Source organism: Ornithodoros turicata, chromosome 9 (assembly GCF_037126465.1).
Source record: "Ornithodoros turicata isolate Travis chromosome 9, ASM3712646v1, whole genome shotgun sequence".
NCBI classification, from domain to species: Eukaryota; Metazoa; Arthropoda; class Arachnida; order Ixodida; family Argasidae; genus Ornithodoros; species Ornithodoros turicata.
The window spans coordinates 36,896,224-36,915,082 of NC_088209.1; the positions used below are offsets into that span (position 1 = coordinate 36,896,224).

At 53.4% G+C, this 18,859-nt stretch overlaps 1 protein-coding gene and 1 long non-coding RNA gene across 2 annotated transcripts in view; one reads left to right on the plus strand and one right to left on the minus strand.

The window, feature by feature from the left end:
* Positions 1 to 266: 266 nt before the first annotated feature.
* Positions 267 to 18,859, minus strand: part of LOC135368811 (uncharacterized) — a 342,797-nt gene continuing 324,204 nt past the window's right edge. The window contains exons 7-8 of the long non-coding RNA XR_010414874.1: positions 17,356 to 17,449; positions 267 to 354 (exon numbers count right to left, since the gene is read on the minus strand). This is a non-coding gene — a long non-coding RNA (uncharacterized LOC135368811). The remainder of the gene's footprint in view (positions 355 to 17,355; positions 17,450 to 18,859) is intronic.
* Positions 4,307 to 12,884, plus strand: LOC135369095 (nascent polypeptide-associated complex subunit alpha, muscle-specific form-like; the record flags this gene model as incomplete). The annotated part of the gene is made up of 1 exon (XM_064602758.1): positions 4,307 to 12,884. A coding segment is annotated over one exon (7,977 nt), but the record flags the coding sequence as incomplete, so codon positions are not given.

Genomic DNA, 18,859 nt, shown 5'->3' on the forward strand with positions numbered 1-18,859 from the left:
ATCTGGCTTGTGCAGTCCGCAAAAGCGCTGGGTGTGAGGCTGGCTGAAAAACGGTGTATACATCCGTAGGTAGGGATCGTCATTCACGCAGGTGCCTTCACAGCAGACCTGTAAAAATTACTTTTCAAAAGTAATTTCATAACGATTGCGACTAGATGCTCATAGAAGTAATTAAATTCCAGTTACAATTACATAATAAGAATTGTAACTCAATTACAACTTCTGTTAACTATAAAAAGTAATTGAGTTACTCTCAATTACTTTCATTTCGTTGCATGTAAGGCATTTTCATACATTTCATTTCAGATTCCGTGGTCCGATGGCCCTTGTCCACAAACAGAACGAAGCTGTCCTCTGAAAAAAAAAAAAATAATAATAATGAAGATTCTTAGAATGAATCTGATTTTTTTGCATTGTTTGCACGGCGCAATGCTGCCCCTGTCCATTTTAGACGGAATATACGCATGTGAGCACTTGTCGTGGCCCATCGACCTCAACAACTACATCAATGTCGATGAAATTCCGAACAAACAACCTACTCTCCGCGTGCACCTTCCTAAACTACCACTGTAACTACTGTGAGGATTAAGATGGGCTTATATTCATTCTTACACTAACTAAAATAATGACACACTAAAAAATGTAGATATACTGAACAGTTATTATACAAAAGCGACCGTATTTTTATTTTTAGGAGTCATATTAAAGTGGTGACGATGTGACGAAGAAAAAAATGGTGATGTGGGTAGCGACGAAGTCGAACTGGCTACCCCAGAACGCCTACACACAGAAAATACAAACAGATCAACGAGTTAAAGTGATGGAGTTCAACATGTATTGTTCAAAGGTTTCAACCAAGTGTGTATACAAAACGTCGGAAACGCTGAAGGCACACGCAGCACACATTCAGCGACTCATCGAATGACCACAAGTCCGGTTGTACGTGGAAAATCTTCAAGTGCCCACGGCGCCCTACCGGACAATTGAGGGCCTAACAGTTCCGCGATATCGAAGGCCCGCGAGTCCACACGAGACAGACTCGCCTCTAAAAACTTTCGAGCATCAGCGTATTTCCGACACTCTGGAATGATGTGTTCTACGTCCCCTTCAACGCCACGCTCCCTGCAGTTTGGAGAGTAACGCTTGCCTAGTTTGAAGACACACACACACACAAATAGAGATACGATGATGAGATGGGGCTGATGCCGGCCAGAAGGCTGGGCGCTGCCCCAGTGCCACTTGTACGTGATGAGAGATGATGATGGATATGATAAGGGGTCCGGTAATCAAAGCAGGGTGGAGAGGCCTGTTGATGACAAGAAGTCCCAGAGGTGACGCAGACCTTGGCGTGTATGAGCTGGACTGGACCATGGGCTCAGCACCTTGCCTATGGTATGGTGGGACTAGAATGACGTCATTCTAGTCTCACCATACCTATGGTAAAGGGGCGATGATCGATCGCATGCAGTTCGTGCTGCAAGATCGCACGCTCCCGCTGGTAGTCCGGACAGTCCATAAGTAGGTGGTGCAGGTCCGCACGCACACTGCATGCTGCACAAAGGTCCGAGGGCGCACGGCCAAGACGCTGCCTCATAACTGGTGTAAATGCAACATTCAGCCGCATGCGGTGAAGCAGGGATGCGTAGTGTCGCGGAAGGCGATGAGGAAGCGACAGTGAAAGAGAAGGATCCACTGCGTGGAGCAGAGAGTAGGGTGTAATGTCATGCAGCCACTCTAGTTTGAAGAGAAGACGTGCGCTGTATTGTACATTGAGCGGTAGCCTATGTAGGACGGTCGTCGTTTGTCGCGTGAAGGAAGGTGGTACTCGAAAGCGTCAGTCTGAATCGACCTTGTAACGAATCCCATGCAGATCCTGTTAGCCAGGAGGTGCTGCACATTTGTTGCTTGAGCTCGTTCAGCAGTCGCCCCGCGTTACCCGCGGTCGTGCCCCCGGTGAAAGGAATAGGGATGACGTGGACGAGCATGAGTTGAAGATCCCGGCGTGCAGCAGCGTCCGCAACCTCGTTGCCCGCAATGCCACAGTGACCAAGGATCCACCGCAATTGGATGTCATGACCTTTTAAAACTGCACTGCAGCACGGTATGTGTGCAAGATAACTTGTACTGCTGATGCGAGAGATCCCACACTGAACATGGAAGCAGAGGGGGATATGTTTAGTGCTGATAAAAAAAAAAAAAAAGAAAGCAGAAGGGAAGGCGGCGGCGGTGGTGGTGGTGAAAGCGCTCGCCATTGTGGGCAACATATGTGGGCAACGTCACGACTGACGCCCGGGGGAATATGCGCCCTGGGCCGACTTCTAAGGAAACTGTGCCGACATATGTCTGAAAGCGTCTGAGGAAAACCCAGGAAAAACCCCAGACAGAACAGCCGGGACCAGGATTCGAGCCCGGGTACCGGGTAAGAAGAAGGGAAGAGGCTCTAACACACACTTGAGTAGGAAACCCGAAGCCGCTAACCTTTTCCCCCTCCTACTTTTTATATAATAAACATATCCCCACCCCACAACCTCACCCCCACCCTCAAAGCCTTTCATTGTCAATAATGTCGGCATGCTGTTTCTCTCTGATTTTTTCTATTTCCTTTTCCCGAGTGTTGCGTTGCATGTCATCATCACTTCTCATTCATTTATTGTGATTGTTGTTGAAACGGTGAGGAAAGGCAAGAACAGAGTGTGTAAACATGAGATAATTCCACCGATCGTTTGTGAAGGACTACGTACTTGCCTCGGATCGTTTTTCGCGTTTTCAGTACCGGATTCGAAACGGCAGCTTATTGATTTCCCTTGGTGCGCCAATTGGAGTCTTTCAGTAACGAATTGTGTGCACACAGTTCGGCTCCACAGTAAACACACATCCCTCCTGTTTTTTTAGTATGTTTTTATGGTATGGTATATTAGGGTATTTTGTGGTGATTGCCGTCACTTCTTTTCTGTTTGGCCCTCCATGATGCGGTCCAAGCTCAATGCGGCCCGTGACTCGATTTCAGACTGAGGCCTCTGCGTTAGAACCTTGCTGGTGTGACGTATTAGTTATATGCACGGCCATTCTGGAAGGAGACAAACTCGGTTACGGGCGAACAGTACATCCGGTACTGTCGTCACAACCACGAGATACCGTGTGCGTTCGGAACAAGATAGGGTGCCTGTAGACAGGCGTGTTCAGGTCAGTTAGACAGTTCAGGCAGTTAAACAGTTCAAACTCCTCTGAAATGGTACCTTTGGTACTGCGGTAGTGCATTTGGGAGAGGGAATTCAAGTGAAAATCCTCGTCTCCCAAGTAAAGTCCCCACGGAACCCCTCCCGAAATATTTTTTTTTTCTGGCTACGCCCCTGTTCCTTGGTAATAGAACATTAACTCCACTCATTCTATTGTTCAAATAAGGCACTATTTCGGAAACGTGTGGGTGGGTCATCGCAACAGCCGTTGCTCTACCCGAAGGAGTGCAGTTTTCGCGCCTCCACATTTCGTAGAGCTGTCCGCCTTCGAAATGTGTCCCTATATTTTGTGTTTGTCTGCTCGTGCGTTGAATTGGTCGAACTGGTCTGAACGCTCCTATTTCTCAGGACTCCGCTGTTCAAGTAATGTTCAGCTAAAGGAGGCTCATCAAACAAAAAAAAAATCGGATATATATTTACCTTTGTACTGTTTGGGACGCGATCGTCTGAAATCAGCAGCCCGCGGCGGACGATACCCCATTAGCAGTGTCGCGCACCCATGAATTATACCAGTACTGCCTGCACATACCAGTACGGTGTCCGAGGGCAGGAAATCGAGGGAAGACCATGCAGCGCCACCTGCAGGGAGGCGTAATCGTCGGATCGCGGTCTCCCATCGTGGAGGGTGTTGGCACGGTCCCTTGATAGGAGCTATCAAGGGACCGTGGTATTGGTATAGGTCCTTCGTGCGCGACATCGCCGATAGGATATCGCTCAGTCACGGGCTGGAGATATCAGACAACCGTGTCCAAGGCAGTACTTTGATATTAGCATCGCATTCACAAGTTACTATGCAACGTTTAGTACTACTTTTGCTCATGAAGTGATGGTATACCGTACTAACTGGTATCGTCTTATAATTTCAGAATTTTCCTGTAGCATTTCTTCTGCTGTGGGTGACAGCAAGCGGAATATGTGCTGAAAGAGAATATGACATAGCGAACCAACGTGAAATAGACGATGTCTCGTCGAGGCTCGCGCGGTTCGTTGATACATTTTACGATGACTTGGAAGCAGCAGCGCAAACAAACACAAACGAAAGAAAAGCCTTCCCGTCCCACAAAGCCTTTCACCAGTTCCACTTCGAACCAGTAAAGCCCTTCAAACCAAAGCCAGCGCCACAGCCAAGGCCACCTACTTTCCCTCCCACTGGTCCGCATCGCCCAGGATCGGGAGGGGAACTACTAGGGGAACCTGGAAAGCCTTTGAAGCCCACACCCGCACCTAAACCGACGAAGCCACCAAGAGGTGGTGCTGGTGGTTATGGCAGACCCGAAGGGCCTCTACCGGCGCCAGAGATTGAGCCAGAAATTGTGGTGCCTGTTCTTGAGTACGAACCACCAGACCTGCCTAAGAGGCCACCTCCGTTTACAGGGTACCCAGTAGGTACAATCGATATATCACCGCCGCGAAAACCAACGCCAGTCAGACCACCACAAACACGGCCCGGTGACAGATTCGTTGGTGTCCTTCTTCCCGACGACAAGCGTCCTCGCCCAAGCAAGCCGCAGGACTTTGGACCATATCCACAACATAAACCTGTTCCGCAAAAGCCACCGGCTGGCCACCTGCCTTCGCATGTTCCAACGCAAGTGCCAGGCCGCCCGCAACCTCCGTCATTCCCTCCGACTCCACCCATTAAAAGGCCCACACCGAGTACCATTCAGCAGATACCTGGTGAAATCACAAAGCCAGGAAAGATTCCGCTTTCCACTCCTTTGGGATTCCCATCTAAACCACAAAAGCCAGTGTCACGACCACCGATAGACAGTGGCGGTCTCTTTCCGCATGGAAGACCCCTTCAACCAGTTGTCCCACCATCTGCGCCGGCTCCAAGGCCTAGTCAGTTCGTTCCACCCGGGCCACGGCCTCATCCACCAGTTTCTAGGAGGCCATCAGACATACCACATAGTAAATTTCACGAGTTTCTTGTGCCGCCTTCGAAACCTGTAACAGGCCAGGGACCACCAACTTACCCTACTAAGCCCCGTCCACCAACACCACCCGGCAGCCTGACGCCTTCATTGCAACCAAGGCCCCAGGCTCCAGGAGCGCTTCCTGACTGCAAGGATGTTTACCCACCATCAGGTGTCAATCCACAACCGGGTCTCGGGAGCATTCCATGCAGACCTACACCTGGATTCCCACCACAAACACCGCAGCCTAGGCCTCAGCCGCCCTCACCACCCCGTCCGCCACCTCCTCCACGTCCTGTTACGCCTCCATTACAACCTAGTCCGCCAGTGGTAGGGCGACTACCCGACTGCACGGCTGTTTATCCACCGTCAGGAGAACCACCGCCTGGAGCACCACGTATCCCATGTAAACCATCCCCGGGGTTCCCACCACAACCCCCACGCCCGAGTGCTCCGCAGCGTGTGCCCCAGCCACATAGGCCCCAGCCACCACCATTGCCTCACCCGTCGCCACCGAGAAGACCCGGTTATGTACCAGAGCCACCGGGTCAAAGACCCTCACCTGGGCCGCAACCGCTACCTCCTCGCCCAAGTCCTCCGCAACGGGTGCCTCAGCCAGTGCAACCTAGGCCTCAGCAGCCTCCTCGACCTCATCCACCTTCGCCTCCTCTCCGATTACCACCGCAGCCACAACCAAGGCCCCCTGCTCCAGGAGCTCTTCCTGACTGCAAGGATGTTTACCCACCATCAGGTGTCCAGCCACAGCCTGGTGCCGGAAGCATTCCATGCAAACCCTCTCCTGGATTCCCTCCACAACCGCCACAGCCTGGTTTCCCACAGCGAGTACCCCAACCACCCCAGCCTAGGCCTCATCCACCCTCTCAACCCCGTCCGCCGCCGGGTCCTATCACACCTCCATTACAGCCTAGACCTCCAGTGCTAGGGCGACTTCCCGACTGCAAGGACGTTTATCCACCGTCAGGAGAACCACCACCTGGAGCACCACGTGTCCCATGCAAACCTTCTCCAGGGTTCGCACCAGAGCCTCCACGCCCTAGTATTCCGCAGCATGTGCCCCAGCCACCTAGACCGCAGCCACCACCATTGCCTCGCCCGTCCCCACCGAGACGACCGGGTTATGTTCCGGAGCCACCGGGTCATAGACCCTCACCTGGGCCGCAGCCGCAACCTCCTCGCCCAAGTCCTCCGCAACGGGTACCCCAGCGAGTGCAGCCTGGGCCTCAGCAGCCTCCACGACCTCATCCGCCTTCGCCTCCTATCCGATTGCCACCGCCCCCACAACCAAGGCCCCCTGCTCCAGGCGCTCTTCCTGACTGCAAAGATGTTTACCCACCATCAGGTGTCCAACCACAGCCTGGTGCCGGAAGCATTCCATGCAAACCCTCTCCTGGATTCCCTCCACAACCGCCACAGCCTGGTTTCCCACAGCGAGTACCCCAACCACCCCAGCCTAGGCCTCATCCACCCTCTCAACCCCGTCCGCCGCCGGGTCCTATCACACCTCCATTACAGCCTAGACCTCCAGTGCTAGGGCGACTTCCCGACTGCAAGGACGTTTATCCACCGTCAGGAGAACCACCACCTGGAGCACCACGTGTCCCATGCAAACCTTCTCTAGGGTTCGCACCAGAGCCTCCACGCCCTAGTATTCCGCAGCATGTGCCCCAGCCACCTAGACCGCAGCCACCACCATTGCCTCGCCCGTCCCCACCGAGACGACCGGGTTATGTTCCGGAGCCACCGGGTCATAGACCCTCACCTGGGCCGCAGCCGCAACCTCCTCGCCCAAGTCCTCCGCAACGGGTACCCCAGCCAGTGCAGCCTGGGCCTCAGCAGCCTCCACGACCTCATCCGCCTTCGCCTCCTATCCGATTGCCACCGCCCCCACAACCAAGGCCCCCTGCTCCAGGAGCTCTTCCTGACTGCAAAGATGTTTACCCACCATCAGGTGTCCAACCACAGCCTGGTGCCGGAAGCATTCCATGCAAACCATCTCCTGGTTTCCCACCACAACCGCCACAGCCTGGCTTCCCACAGCGAGTGCCCCAACCACCGCAGCCTAGACCTCATCCACCCCCTCAACCCCGTCCGCCGCCGGGTCCTGTGACACCTCCATTACAACCTAGGCCGCCAGTAATAGGTCGACTTCCCGACTGCAAGGATGTTTATCCACCGTCGGGACAACCACCACCTGGAGCACCACGTGTCCCATGCAAACCTTCTCCAGGGGTCGGACCAGAACCTCCACGCCCTAGCATTCCGCAGCGCGTGCCCCAACCACCTAGACCCCAGCCACCACCATTGCCTCGCCCATCACCACCGAGACGACCGGGTTATGTTCCGGAGCCACCAGGTCAAAGACCCTCACCTGCGCCCCAACCACCTCGCCCAAGTCCTCCGCAACGGGTGCCCCAGCCCGTGCAGCCTGGGCCTCAGCAGCCTCCGCGACCTCATCCGCCCTCGCCGCCTCTCCGATTGCCACCGCCGCCACAACCAAGACCCCCTGCTCCAGGTGCTCTTCCTGACTGCAAGGATGTTTACCCACCATCAGGGGTCCAGCCACTGCCCGGTGCTGGAAGCATTCCATGCAAACCCTCTCCTGGATTCCCACCACAACCACCACAGCCTGGTTTCCCACAGCGAGTTCCCCAACCACCCCAGCCTAGGCCTCATCCGCCCCCTCAACCCCGTCCGCCGCCGGGTCCTGTGACACCTCCATTACAACCTAGGCCGCCAGTGATAGGGCGACTTCCCGACTGCAAGGATGTTTATCCACCGTCAGGAGAACCACCACTTGGAGCACCACGTGTCCCATGCAAACCTTCTCCAGGGGTCGCACCAGAACCTCCACGCCCTAGTATTCCGCAGCGTGTGCCCCAGCCAACTAGACCCCAGCCACCATTGCCGCGGCCGTCACCACCGAGACGACCAGGTTATGTTCCGGAGCCACCAGGTCAAAGACCCTCACCTGCACCACAACCTCCTCGCCCAAGTCCTCCGCAACGGGTGCCCCAACCAGTGCAGCCTAGACCTCAGCAGCCCCCACGACCTCATCCGCCATCGCCTCCTATCCGATTGCCCCCGCCGCCACAACCAAGGCCTCCTGCTCCAGGAGCTCTTCCTGACTGCAAGGATGTTTACCCACCATCAGGTGTCCAGCCACTGCCCGGTGCTGGAAGCATTCCATGCAAACCTTCTCCTGGATTCCCACCGCAACCGCCACAGCCTGGCTTCCCACAGCGAGTGCCCCAACCACCGCAGCCTAGACCTCATCCACCCCCTCAACCCCGTCCGCCGCCGGGTCCTGTGACACCTCCATTACAACCTAGGCCGCCAGTAATAGGTCGACTTCCCGACTGCAAGGATGTTTATCCACCGTCGGGACAACCACCACCTGGAGCACCACGTGTCCCATGCAAACCTTCTCCAGGGGTCAGACCAGAACCTCCACGCCCTAGCATTCCGCAGCGCGTGCCCCAACCACCTAGACCCCAGCCACCACCATTGCCTCGCCCATCACCACCGAGACGACCGAGTTATGTTCCGGAGCCACCAGGTCAAAGACCCTCACCTGCGCCCCAACCACCTCGCCCAAGTCCTCCGCAACGGGTGCCCCAGCCAGTGCAGCCTGGGCCTCAGCAGCCTCCACGACCTCATCCGCCTTCGCCTCCTATCCGACTGCCACCGCCGCCACAACCAAGACCCCCTGCTCCAGGCGCTCTTCCTGACTGCAAGGATGTTTACCCACCATCAGGTGTCCAGCCACTGCCCGGTGCTGGAAGCATTCCATGCAAACCTTCTCCTGGATTCCCACCGCAACCGCCACAGCCTGGCTTCCCACAGCGAGTGCCCCAACCACCGCAGCCTAGACCTCATCCACCCCCTCAACCCCGTCCGCCGCCGGGTCCTGTGACACCTCCATTACAACCTAGGCCGCCAGTAATAGGTCGACTTCCCGACTGCAAGGATGTTTATCCACCGTCGGGACAACCACCACCTGGAGCACCACGTGTCCCATGCAAACCTTCTCCAGGGGTCAGACCAGAACCTCCACGCCCTAGCATTCCGCAGCGCGTGCCCCAACCACCTAGACCCCAGCCACCACCATTGCCTCGCCCATCACCACCGAGACGACCGAGTTATGTTCCGGAGCCACCAGGTCAAAGACCCTCACCTGCGCCCCAACCACCTCGCCCAAGTCCTCCGCAACGGGTGCCCCAGCCAGTGCAGCCTGGGCCTCAGCAGCCTCCACGACCTCATCCGCCTTCGCCTCCTATCCGACTGCCACCGCCGCCACAACCAAGACCCCCTGCTCCAGGCGCTCTTCCTGACTGCAAGGATGTTTACCCACCATCAGGTGTCCAGCCACTGCCCGGTGCTGGAAGCATTCCATGCAAACCTTCTCCTGGATTCCCACCGCAACCGCCACAGCCTGGCTTCCCACAGCGAGTGCCCCAACCACCGCAGCCTAGACCTCATCCACCCCCTCAACCCCGTCCGCCGCCGGGTCCTGTGACACCTCCATTACAACCTAGGCCGCCAGTAGTAGGTCGACTTCCCGACTGCAAGGATGTTTATCCACCGTCGGGACAACCACCACCTGGAGCACCACGTGTCCCATGCAAACCTTCTCCAGGCGTCGGACCAGAACCTCCACGCCCTAGCATTCCGCAGCGCGTGCCCCAACCACCTAGACCCCAGCCACCACCATTGCCTCGCCCATCACCACCGAGACGACCGGGTTATGTTCCGGAGCCACCAGGTCAAAGACCCTCACCTGCGCCCCAACCACCTCGCCCAAGTCCTCCGCAACGGGTGCCCCAGCCAGTGCAGCCTGGGCCTCAGCAGCCTCCACGACCTCATCCGCCTTCGCCTCCTATCCGACTGCCACCGCCGCCACAACCAAGACCCCCTGCTCCAGGCGCTCTTCCTGACTGCAAGGATGTTTACCCACCATCAGGTGTCCAGCCACTGCCCGGTGCTGGAAGCATTCCATGCAAACCTTCTCCTGGATTCCCACCGCAACCGCCACAGCCTGGCTTCCCACAGCGAGTGCCCCAACCACCGCAGCCTAGACCCCATCCACCCCCTCAACCCCGTCCGCCGCCGGGTCCTGTGACACCTCCATTACAACATAGGCCGCCAGTAATAGGTCGACTTCCCGACTGCAAGGATGTTTATCCACCGTCGGGACAACCACCACCTGGAGCCCCACGTGTCCCATGCAAACCTTCTCCAGGGGTCGGACCAGAACCTCCACGCCCTAGCATTCCGCAGCGCGTGCCCCAACCACCTAGACCCCAGCCACCACCATTGCCTCGCCCATCACCACCGAGACGACCAGGTTATGTTCCGGAGCCACCAGGTCAAAGACCCTCACCTGCGCCCCAACCAGCTCGCCCAAGTCCTCCGCAACGGGTGCCCCAGCCAGTGCAGCCTGGGCCTCAGCAGCCTCCACGACCTCATCCGCCTTCGCCTCCTATCCGATTGCCACCGCCCCCACAACCAAGGCCCCCTGCTCCAGGAGCTCTTCCTGACTGCAAGGATGTTTACCCACCATCAGGCGTCCAGCCACTGCCCGGTGCTGGAAGCATTCCATGCAAACCTTCTCCTGGATTCCCACCGCAACCGCCACAGCCTGGTTTCCCACAGAGAGTGCCCCAAGCACCCCATCCTAGACCTCATCCACCCCCTCAACCCCGTCCGCCGCCGGGTCCTGTGACACCTCCATTACAACCTAGGCCGCCAGTAGTAGGGCGACTTCCCGACTGCAAGGATGTTTATCCACCGTCAGGACAACCACCACCTGGAGCACCACGTGTCCCATGCAAACCTTCTCCGGGGTTCACACCAGAACCTCCACGTCCGAGTATTCCGCAGCGCGTGCCCCAGCCAGTCCTGCCTAGGCCTCACCAGCCTTCGCCTCCTGGCCGACTGCCACCACCACCACAACCAAGGCCGCCTGCTCCAGGAGCTCTTCCTGACTGCAAGGATGTTTACCCACCATCAGGGGTGCAGCCACTGCCCGGTGCTGTAAGCGTTCCATGCAAACGTCCACAAGTATTCCCACCACATCCTCCACAGCCTGCTGCTCCGCAGTCTGTGCCGCAACCACGACCGTTATCACCACGCCCTGTAGGACCCACAAAAATTTATCCTCAGCCAAAGCCTCCAGCTCCCTACCCACCACAGGGAAAACCAGGACCGCTTCCTGTGCCACAGCCTCCAGTACCATCACGTCCTCCGCCTCCTAGCAGAGCGCCACCAGGACCCCGGCCTCCAACCTCGGGGCGCCCTCAACCACCTCATGGTGCCTTCCATGAGTTTCACAAAGAGCCCGTGAAGCCGATTCCAGTTCCAGCATACCCTCCAAGCACAGGTCCTCAGTTAAAGCCATCGCCTCTTCCACGTCCACAGCCAATCCCTCCTGCACAACCACAGAGGCCTAGACCCCCTCCGAAACCACCAGTTCAGCCCCAACCATTTCCTTCACCACCTGCGCCAATTTCGCCACCGGATGTCCCTGATTCTCCTGGCTATGGAGGTAAAAGACCAAAGCCAAGGCCCCACCCGCAACCTGGACCCCAGCGACCGCCCCCACCGCTTCCTAAACCTCCACAGCCGCTCCCTAATGTACCAGAGCCACAAAGACCTGAACTGCCTAAGCCAGCACCACAGCCCTTTCCAGTAGAGCCTGGTTATGAACCGGGTCCGACGCCGGGAGTGAGACCACAACCTACCCCACGGCCGAGACCAGGACCTGCGCCACAGCCAGTGCCACGGCCACATCCCGTACCGCAACCGAAGCCCCTTCCTCAACCACAACCAGCGCCTCGGCCAAGACCACAGCCACTTCCTACACCAAAACCTCAGGTGCCTGAAGAGCCTGAAGGCCCAGGGTACGGCCGCCCGAGACCTAAACCGACGCCACGACCAAGGCCATCTAGACCCACAGGAGGAGAGATTTTTCCCGGTGGTCAAGTTACAACACGGCCTACGCCAACAGTTGGACCCGATGGGGCAACGAAAAAGCCAATAAGATTCCCATCGCACAAGGCATTTCACGAGTTTCACAACGCCCCACTGAGAATTAGACCAAACGTAGGATAAAGATGCCTATTGTCGAGCCCGTTTAAGAAAATTTTCACAGGTCGCGATGTGTGAACTGGGTCAGGTCACGTACGATGCCATTTCACTCTTGTGGTCTTGTGCTCCCATGAACTCAGAAACGTTGTTCACTATTCCTACTGCTGTTTTCCTTGTTTTTGATTCATTTTCCGATTTCTTGAATGCATCCATAGGAGCGCTGTTCTCAAATGTATGAAGTGCCTTCAAGCCTGCCTAGCGTGGAAAAGAAATCGAGAAACTGTTCATTTCTAGAACACTTTAGTCGTATGGCGTTACCAGTTCGAAGACCAACACAATGTAACGTCTGCCATAAGGACCAATCATTTGAAAGCGGAGGCATCATCACCCGAAGACAGTGTGCAATGCCCGGTAATGTATTTATTTGTCGTCACTTCAAATTTAGCACGTGATGCATTGATGACATAGACGAGTGTCCGATAATGGGTGAAAAATGTTGCCATATGGTTGCTTCGCTGGCAACCCTTTCATTGTTCGTATTTTTCGCCCGGTATCAGCTAGCTCATCGTCACATATGCACGGCGTCAACTTGTTACTCTGTTATGGCATTTATGACGACTCACATTGTTGTACAGCGGGTATTTAATGTCCGTTCGAATAAAGTTGTTCAGTTAATGAGTAGTTCCTGTGATATTCCGACCAGTCAGAGCAGTTGGCCCCGCGTGCGTCAGGGTTTAAAGTGCCACTGCCAATACGGACTAAAAACTGAGATTTTATTTCCTATTACAGAAACGAACCTCGCTCACATACTCAGTATACGCGAGGCATAAATACCGTCGGTAATCATTACTCACTTGCACAAATTTTCGAAAGAAGCCGTAAAACTCGGAGGCGGATTCCCTGGGGAGTTGGCGTCACTCTCTTATAGGAACTCGCTTCATTATTTTCCTTCTATTTTTACTCCGTGTTAGCGCCGCGAAGCAACTGTGGCCATCACGGCTTACAGACGTGGGCAGACGGTGGGATGGGAAGTGGGGGACACGAGGTTTAGCAAGGTCCTGGGGCCGATTTCAGCGAGAACTGTGCCGACATCCATCTGGAAGGTCTACCGGAAAACCCAGGGAAACAAAAGCCCAGAGAGCACAGCCGGTGACAGGATTCGAACCCGTCACCTCCGAGTCTTCAGCACGACCTTGGCGACCACTACTATTTTACTCACTCGGCCACGCGACTGGTAAGTCTCCGCCCTTCACTCAACGTTGGAAGTCTGCCAGAAGCTTTTCTGAGGGGACGGAAGCCGATTTTAGGGTAACAATGTTGCCAGACGCATTGCAGATTGCGCACCATATGACGTCATACCTGTCAAAACTAGAAATTAACTTTATGATACTTCCTCTTCACATAGAGAAACCATATTTTTGGGAAGGTGCAGTGTGAGACACGTGGATTGCAATGGCGTAGATACGGTAAGATTATGCGAACACATGATATAGTCCGTAGGCAGTGATGGGCAGTGCTTGAAGTACCAAGTACTACTTTAAGTACATTTCTAAGTACTTGTATTTTACTCTAGGTACATTGCCAATTGTGTACTTTGTACTGTGCTTTAAGCACTTTTGTCTAGTACTTTCCCACCAAGTACTCAAGTACCCAACTGGAAATGCAAAGACAATATAATATATATGAAAATATATAATAGATAAGGAAAATATCAAGTTAGTTTTGTGTCTAGAAGCAGTATTGTCGAACAAGAAAGTGGAGTGCTGTCGTCCTTTCCCTTTTTATACTACCGGGAAATGCAAGGAGGAATGAATCCAAGACATAGAAATATTTTCCACTAGCATAGCTGGTTGCCTGAGCAGCTGTAAACGGAATTTATGCCATCTGTTACAGTCGATATACTCGTGGGTAAGCACCAACAAGCTGGGCTTCAGAATTAACATTTGCAAAAAATGCCTACATGTAAGCAACACATTCACAAGCACAAATTCGCAACACACACTCTTCGTTAGTTTCGTTTCTTTCTTTTTTTTTTTTTTTTTGCATGCACATATATTGCAAGTTTTTCCCCTTCAAGATGTACCAACTTGCATACGTTAATGCATTAACTCAGTTGCATTAACTCAGTTGCCGGAAGTGAACGCTTGTGGCGTCACGAGTGTCCAAGTGCGGCTTCCAGTCGGGGGCAAAAGATGCAGGTTGAAACTTGCGTTACAAATTCTCGGAGCCGAATATAAACGAAATATTTTGCATGGTGGCTCGGAAAGATATAAGGAATCATGTGATGGGACCTATTTACTTCATATCTGCGGTCCAGACGGTCCCTTTAAAGTACAATTCCCAGTACTTTGTAATTGACCTTAAGTACATTTAAAATGTGGTACTTCGTTCCAGCAGTTCCAGTGCCACTGACGACAGGTACTTCGTACGTTACTTTAAGTACAATTTTGGGTACTTTGCCCATCACTGTCCGTAGGGTACCCTTGACTTCCTAGTACCTACATGGCAATCTAAATTACACGTCTTTGTGTGTCTTGATTGTCTTAAAACAATGCAAATGTGTTCTAGGTACGTCGTCTCTGATGAGTGTTCTCGTAGTTCATAATCTGGACAATGGCGGCTGTTTGAAGCATGCGGGCGCACAACATTGTAACTAGGAAGCGTCATGTTCCGCCCAAGCCAATAAAACGGGCGCCTCTAGATTTGTGTGTACGTTGGAGTCTGTCGACTACAGATATTCGCGCGCGCTCGGGCGCATTTTCCTACGTGTAGACAGAGCGACAGCCGCCCAGAGCCAGCAGAGAAAGTTGCGTATGAGTAGTTAGCAAAACTTTTTGCTAGAGCAGCAAAATTCCTTTTTCGCCAGCAAAACTACATTTCAACGATATTTGGAACGAATGAAGGCAAAAACCGTAGGAAGCAAGAGCATCCAAAACATTCCAACAAACGCTTGTGGTCGACGAATATGGCAACATCGGCACTCGTCATTCGCTCCGTATATGCCTCCCATGCATTCCGGGTTGTCGACTCGCGGGAGCTTCTTCGCCGCGCGTTCAAGGACACGGCGTGTACGCGGCGTTTTGACGCTGAGAAAACGTCCCATGCGTTTCGGGCTTGATATGAACGCGCTCCAGAAATTCATCGACACCTTCAGATAGCCAGTAAGAGAATGAGTGGGCTTCACGTCAATCAGGTGACTAGGAGGCGATGGGAATGCTGATTGAGTGGCCGGCTCACACTGTGCTTCTTACGTCACGGCAGCAGATCATGCTGCGCCTCTGTGGTCACGCCGCCATGTACAATGTGATTTTGAGGGTGCTTTTTTTTTTTTTTTCACACCGTTCAAGCGAAAGTACGATTTGCATGATCCTTCCTGATAGAGTGGTTGATTAATTCAGCAGGGTTTTTATGAATTATATATTTGCCATTACACAGTTCCTGTAATAGTAATAACACGACTGGGCGTTCTAAGGCTGATGTGTTGTGTTCGTGTTTCGATATTATTGTTGTTGTTGTCTTGACTCTAAACTAAACAAGCTGAGTTATCACATGCATTAATAAAGCCACATGAAGTTTGAAAAACGCGGGCATGGGACCTGCGCCTGCGGCGACAATGTGGGTACCCCAAGGCTACCCTGTGCATGTCGCGTGCTTTAGAGAGAAAAACAAAAACTTCTAAGACACTAGCTATAGCTTATAATTTAAAACATGCATATATTCCACCATTAGGTCTCAGTCACTTCAGCCGTCACTGCATGCCTTACGTTTGCTCTTGCTAACGTAGTGATTTGCCCGCGTGACCCTGCCCTGACTTCCCTGACTACCAGCGGGAGTGCTAGATCTTGCAGCACGGAATGCATGCCATCGACAACCGCACTTTTACCATAGGCAAGGTGCTGGGTCCATGGCAAGCCGCGGCTCTTTGCCTGGTTAACTTTTCCTTTCATTTTTTTTTCTTAATAAACATATACCCCCCCCCTGGTCCAGTAGCGTTCATATGCACCAAGGTCTCCGTCACCTTTGGGATTTCCTGTCATCAACAGGCATCTCCACACTGCTTTGATCACCTGAATCCTCATCTCCATCATCATCTCTCACATTCTACAACTGGCACTGGGGCAGCGCCCAGATTGCTGGCCGGCATCAGCCCCATCTCATCATCGTCTCTTTATGTGTGTGTGTGTGTGCCCATGTGACCGCGTTTATGATGCATGACCATCTCACAAACGACAAGCCTGCTATCAAATGGCACTTAAGTGGAGTGCGCCACTCCAGCTCTGCCTGTGACATTTTCGTCAGAGATAGCTCTCGGTATGGTCTCAAAGTTTTAATAGGGCCTGCACCCGATCGTTTGAAGAATTAAGCACCCACTAATTCATCCACGCCCGGTTATATTCCGCAGTCTTTCGCTTCTCGCACATATGCCTGCTCTCCACTCTGACTGCCCGCGCGGTCTCATATATCACCCATAACCTTTTATCTGTCGCGGTGGTACAGAGCAAGGAGAGCGCTCCAGAAAAGAGTTGCACCCGGAGGGAATAAGGAGGTCCAGAGGACTGAACCCAGCAGACCAGGGAGACTATACACGCTGATTGTCGAGGTCGAGATAAGTAATCGGAACGCGCCTATTGGACAGCGTTGTGCAAGGTGCTCCCCGCTGTCCAATAGAAGCGTTCCCACTATTTTTTTCGACGCATCAAGTTATTTCTACACTGAATGAACTTAGCCACCCTGCTTACGGTGTTTCGACTACCAGGTTCTATCCTGTCTCGTTCGCTGCCGTCGCTTGAATAACGTCTTCACACTTCACCGCCGGGCGGCGCCGCTAATACCGACGCGTACATATCGCTGGTAAGAAATTCGTTGATTTAAGCTCCCTCGAAAGAAAGGTGTTAGCTTGAGAATCGAAAATTTCAGCTCTGCATTCCTGGACGTTCCGTTCAGTCCAAGTAAAAGAAGTTAAGACCTTTTTATTGACCGCTGAAGGCTGAAACGAAAGCGAGCCTTAGTCACAATGTAAAGCACCAGGCGGCGCCACGGGCAAATGCGCAGAGGAACAAATTTGGAAAACAATGGGGAAGGGATGAGAAAGTTACCTTTTTCGTCACCCGTGACCGCGAGCGCTACCGGTGCTATCAATATTCCAGCCATCCGTGTGTTGTCGTACTTGGATTGGACGAGAAACAGGACCTGCGGTTTAAGGATTTCCATTAAACGTCTTTCATGGCCGCAATATCGATGAGAGGTTTCAAATGCCGCTCCACTCATGTGAAAAGAAATTACCTGCAGGCGTGACTCGGGGCACGGTGTCATATTGAACACGTCGTTTACATGAACAGCAAAAAGAAGAGAAACGTAATGAACAGCCATATAGGGACCGGGCGACAGCTAAAAGGGGGGGGCGCCGCTCCGTCGCGACAGCGCCGCCAGTGGCAGTCTTGGAAGTATCTGACGTGATACCACGCCGCCCGTTCTATGCATTCTCAAGTGGAACCGTAGCTTGTGTGGCGACCGCCGTAATTAGATGGGCTGAGTTTCGAAGTGCAAAGAATGTGGAGCCGGACGAAGAGCATGGAGACAAACTCCACAAAAGGAACCAGCATATATTTATAATGTATCTAACAGTACGGATCAAAAGTGATTACGTTGAGAGGATGGTTATATGATGTCTCACAAAATACTGAGTTGCTAGCGAAGACTATGTACGTGTATTTCTCCTGCTCCAGCCCCTTGTAATGTCATGCTTTTGACTGAGCCTCGTATTCTTTTCGTCCTCTTGGCACATCACTTCGCATGTAGCTTCGTCACTGAAATCTACATCGTGCGCAAATTTTATCCATACAAATGAACACGTGTGGTCACAACTTATTGTCTGAACTTGTACGGCTTGGGTCAAAAGTCTATGGAACACGGCACTGGCGCATTACTTCATCGGAGCGGCCCCCTGCTAGGTATCAGGAAGAGATCGAATAAGAAACGGGTGTCCGGCTCTGTATGCCTCATGTGCTATGGCTATGGCTTTGGCTATGTATCCCTCAGTACGTGTGTCTGCTCCCGTTTTCCGCTAGGCTTTCACTCAAATTGAGAAATGCGACACCCGGTGTTCCGTAAACGTTTGCCCCATGCTGTACCGTAGTTTTTCCAATAGTTTTTCTTCACGAACAATAACGCTAAAGAGATCCTGAGAGAAGAAATTATATATGTGAGTTTTTACCTCGGCTACAGCCGCGGGCTTGCGGCTAGCAACTGCCCTGGGATCCCCTATCATGTCCATGGCGAGCCCCACGTTCTCGCCGTCACCGTCTCTCGTTTCGGTGAGGCCACCTAAGGACCATGCGTTCAACTTTACAGTACCCGATGGGTTCCCCGTGGACGGTGTCCTTGACGCCGTCTGTGATTTGGTCGGCCTCGACCACGTTCACTCCGTCCAGCACCAGGGCGGAATGAGTTTTCAAGTCACCGCGAAGAATGCCCAGGCTCGAGACATTTTTCTTGCTGCCGGCAAGGTCGTTCTCCATGACACCGAGGTACTGCTGGAACCGCTTGCATCGACCAGGATTGTATACATGACGGTAAAACGGCTTCCCGAGTATGTCCCCG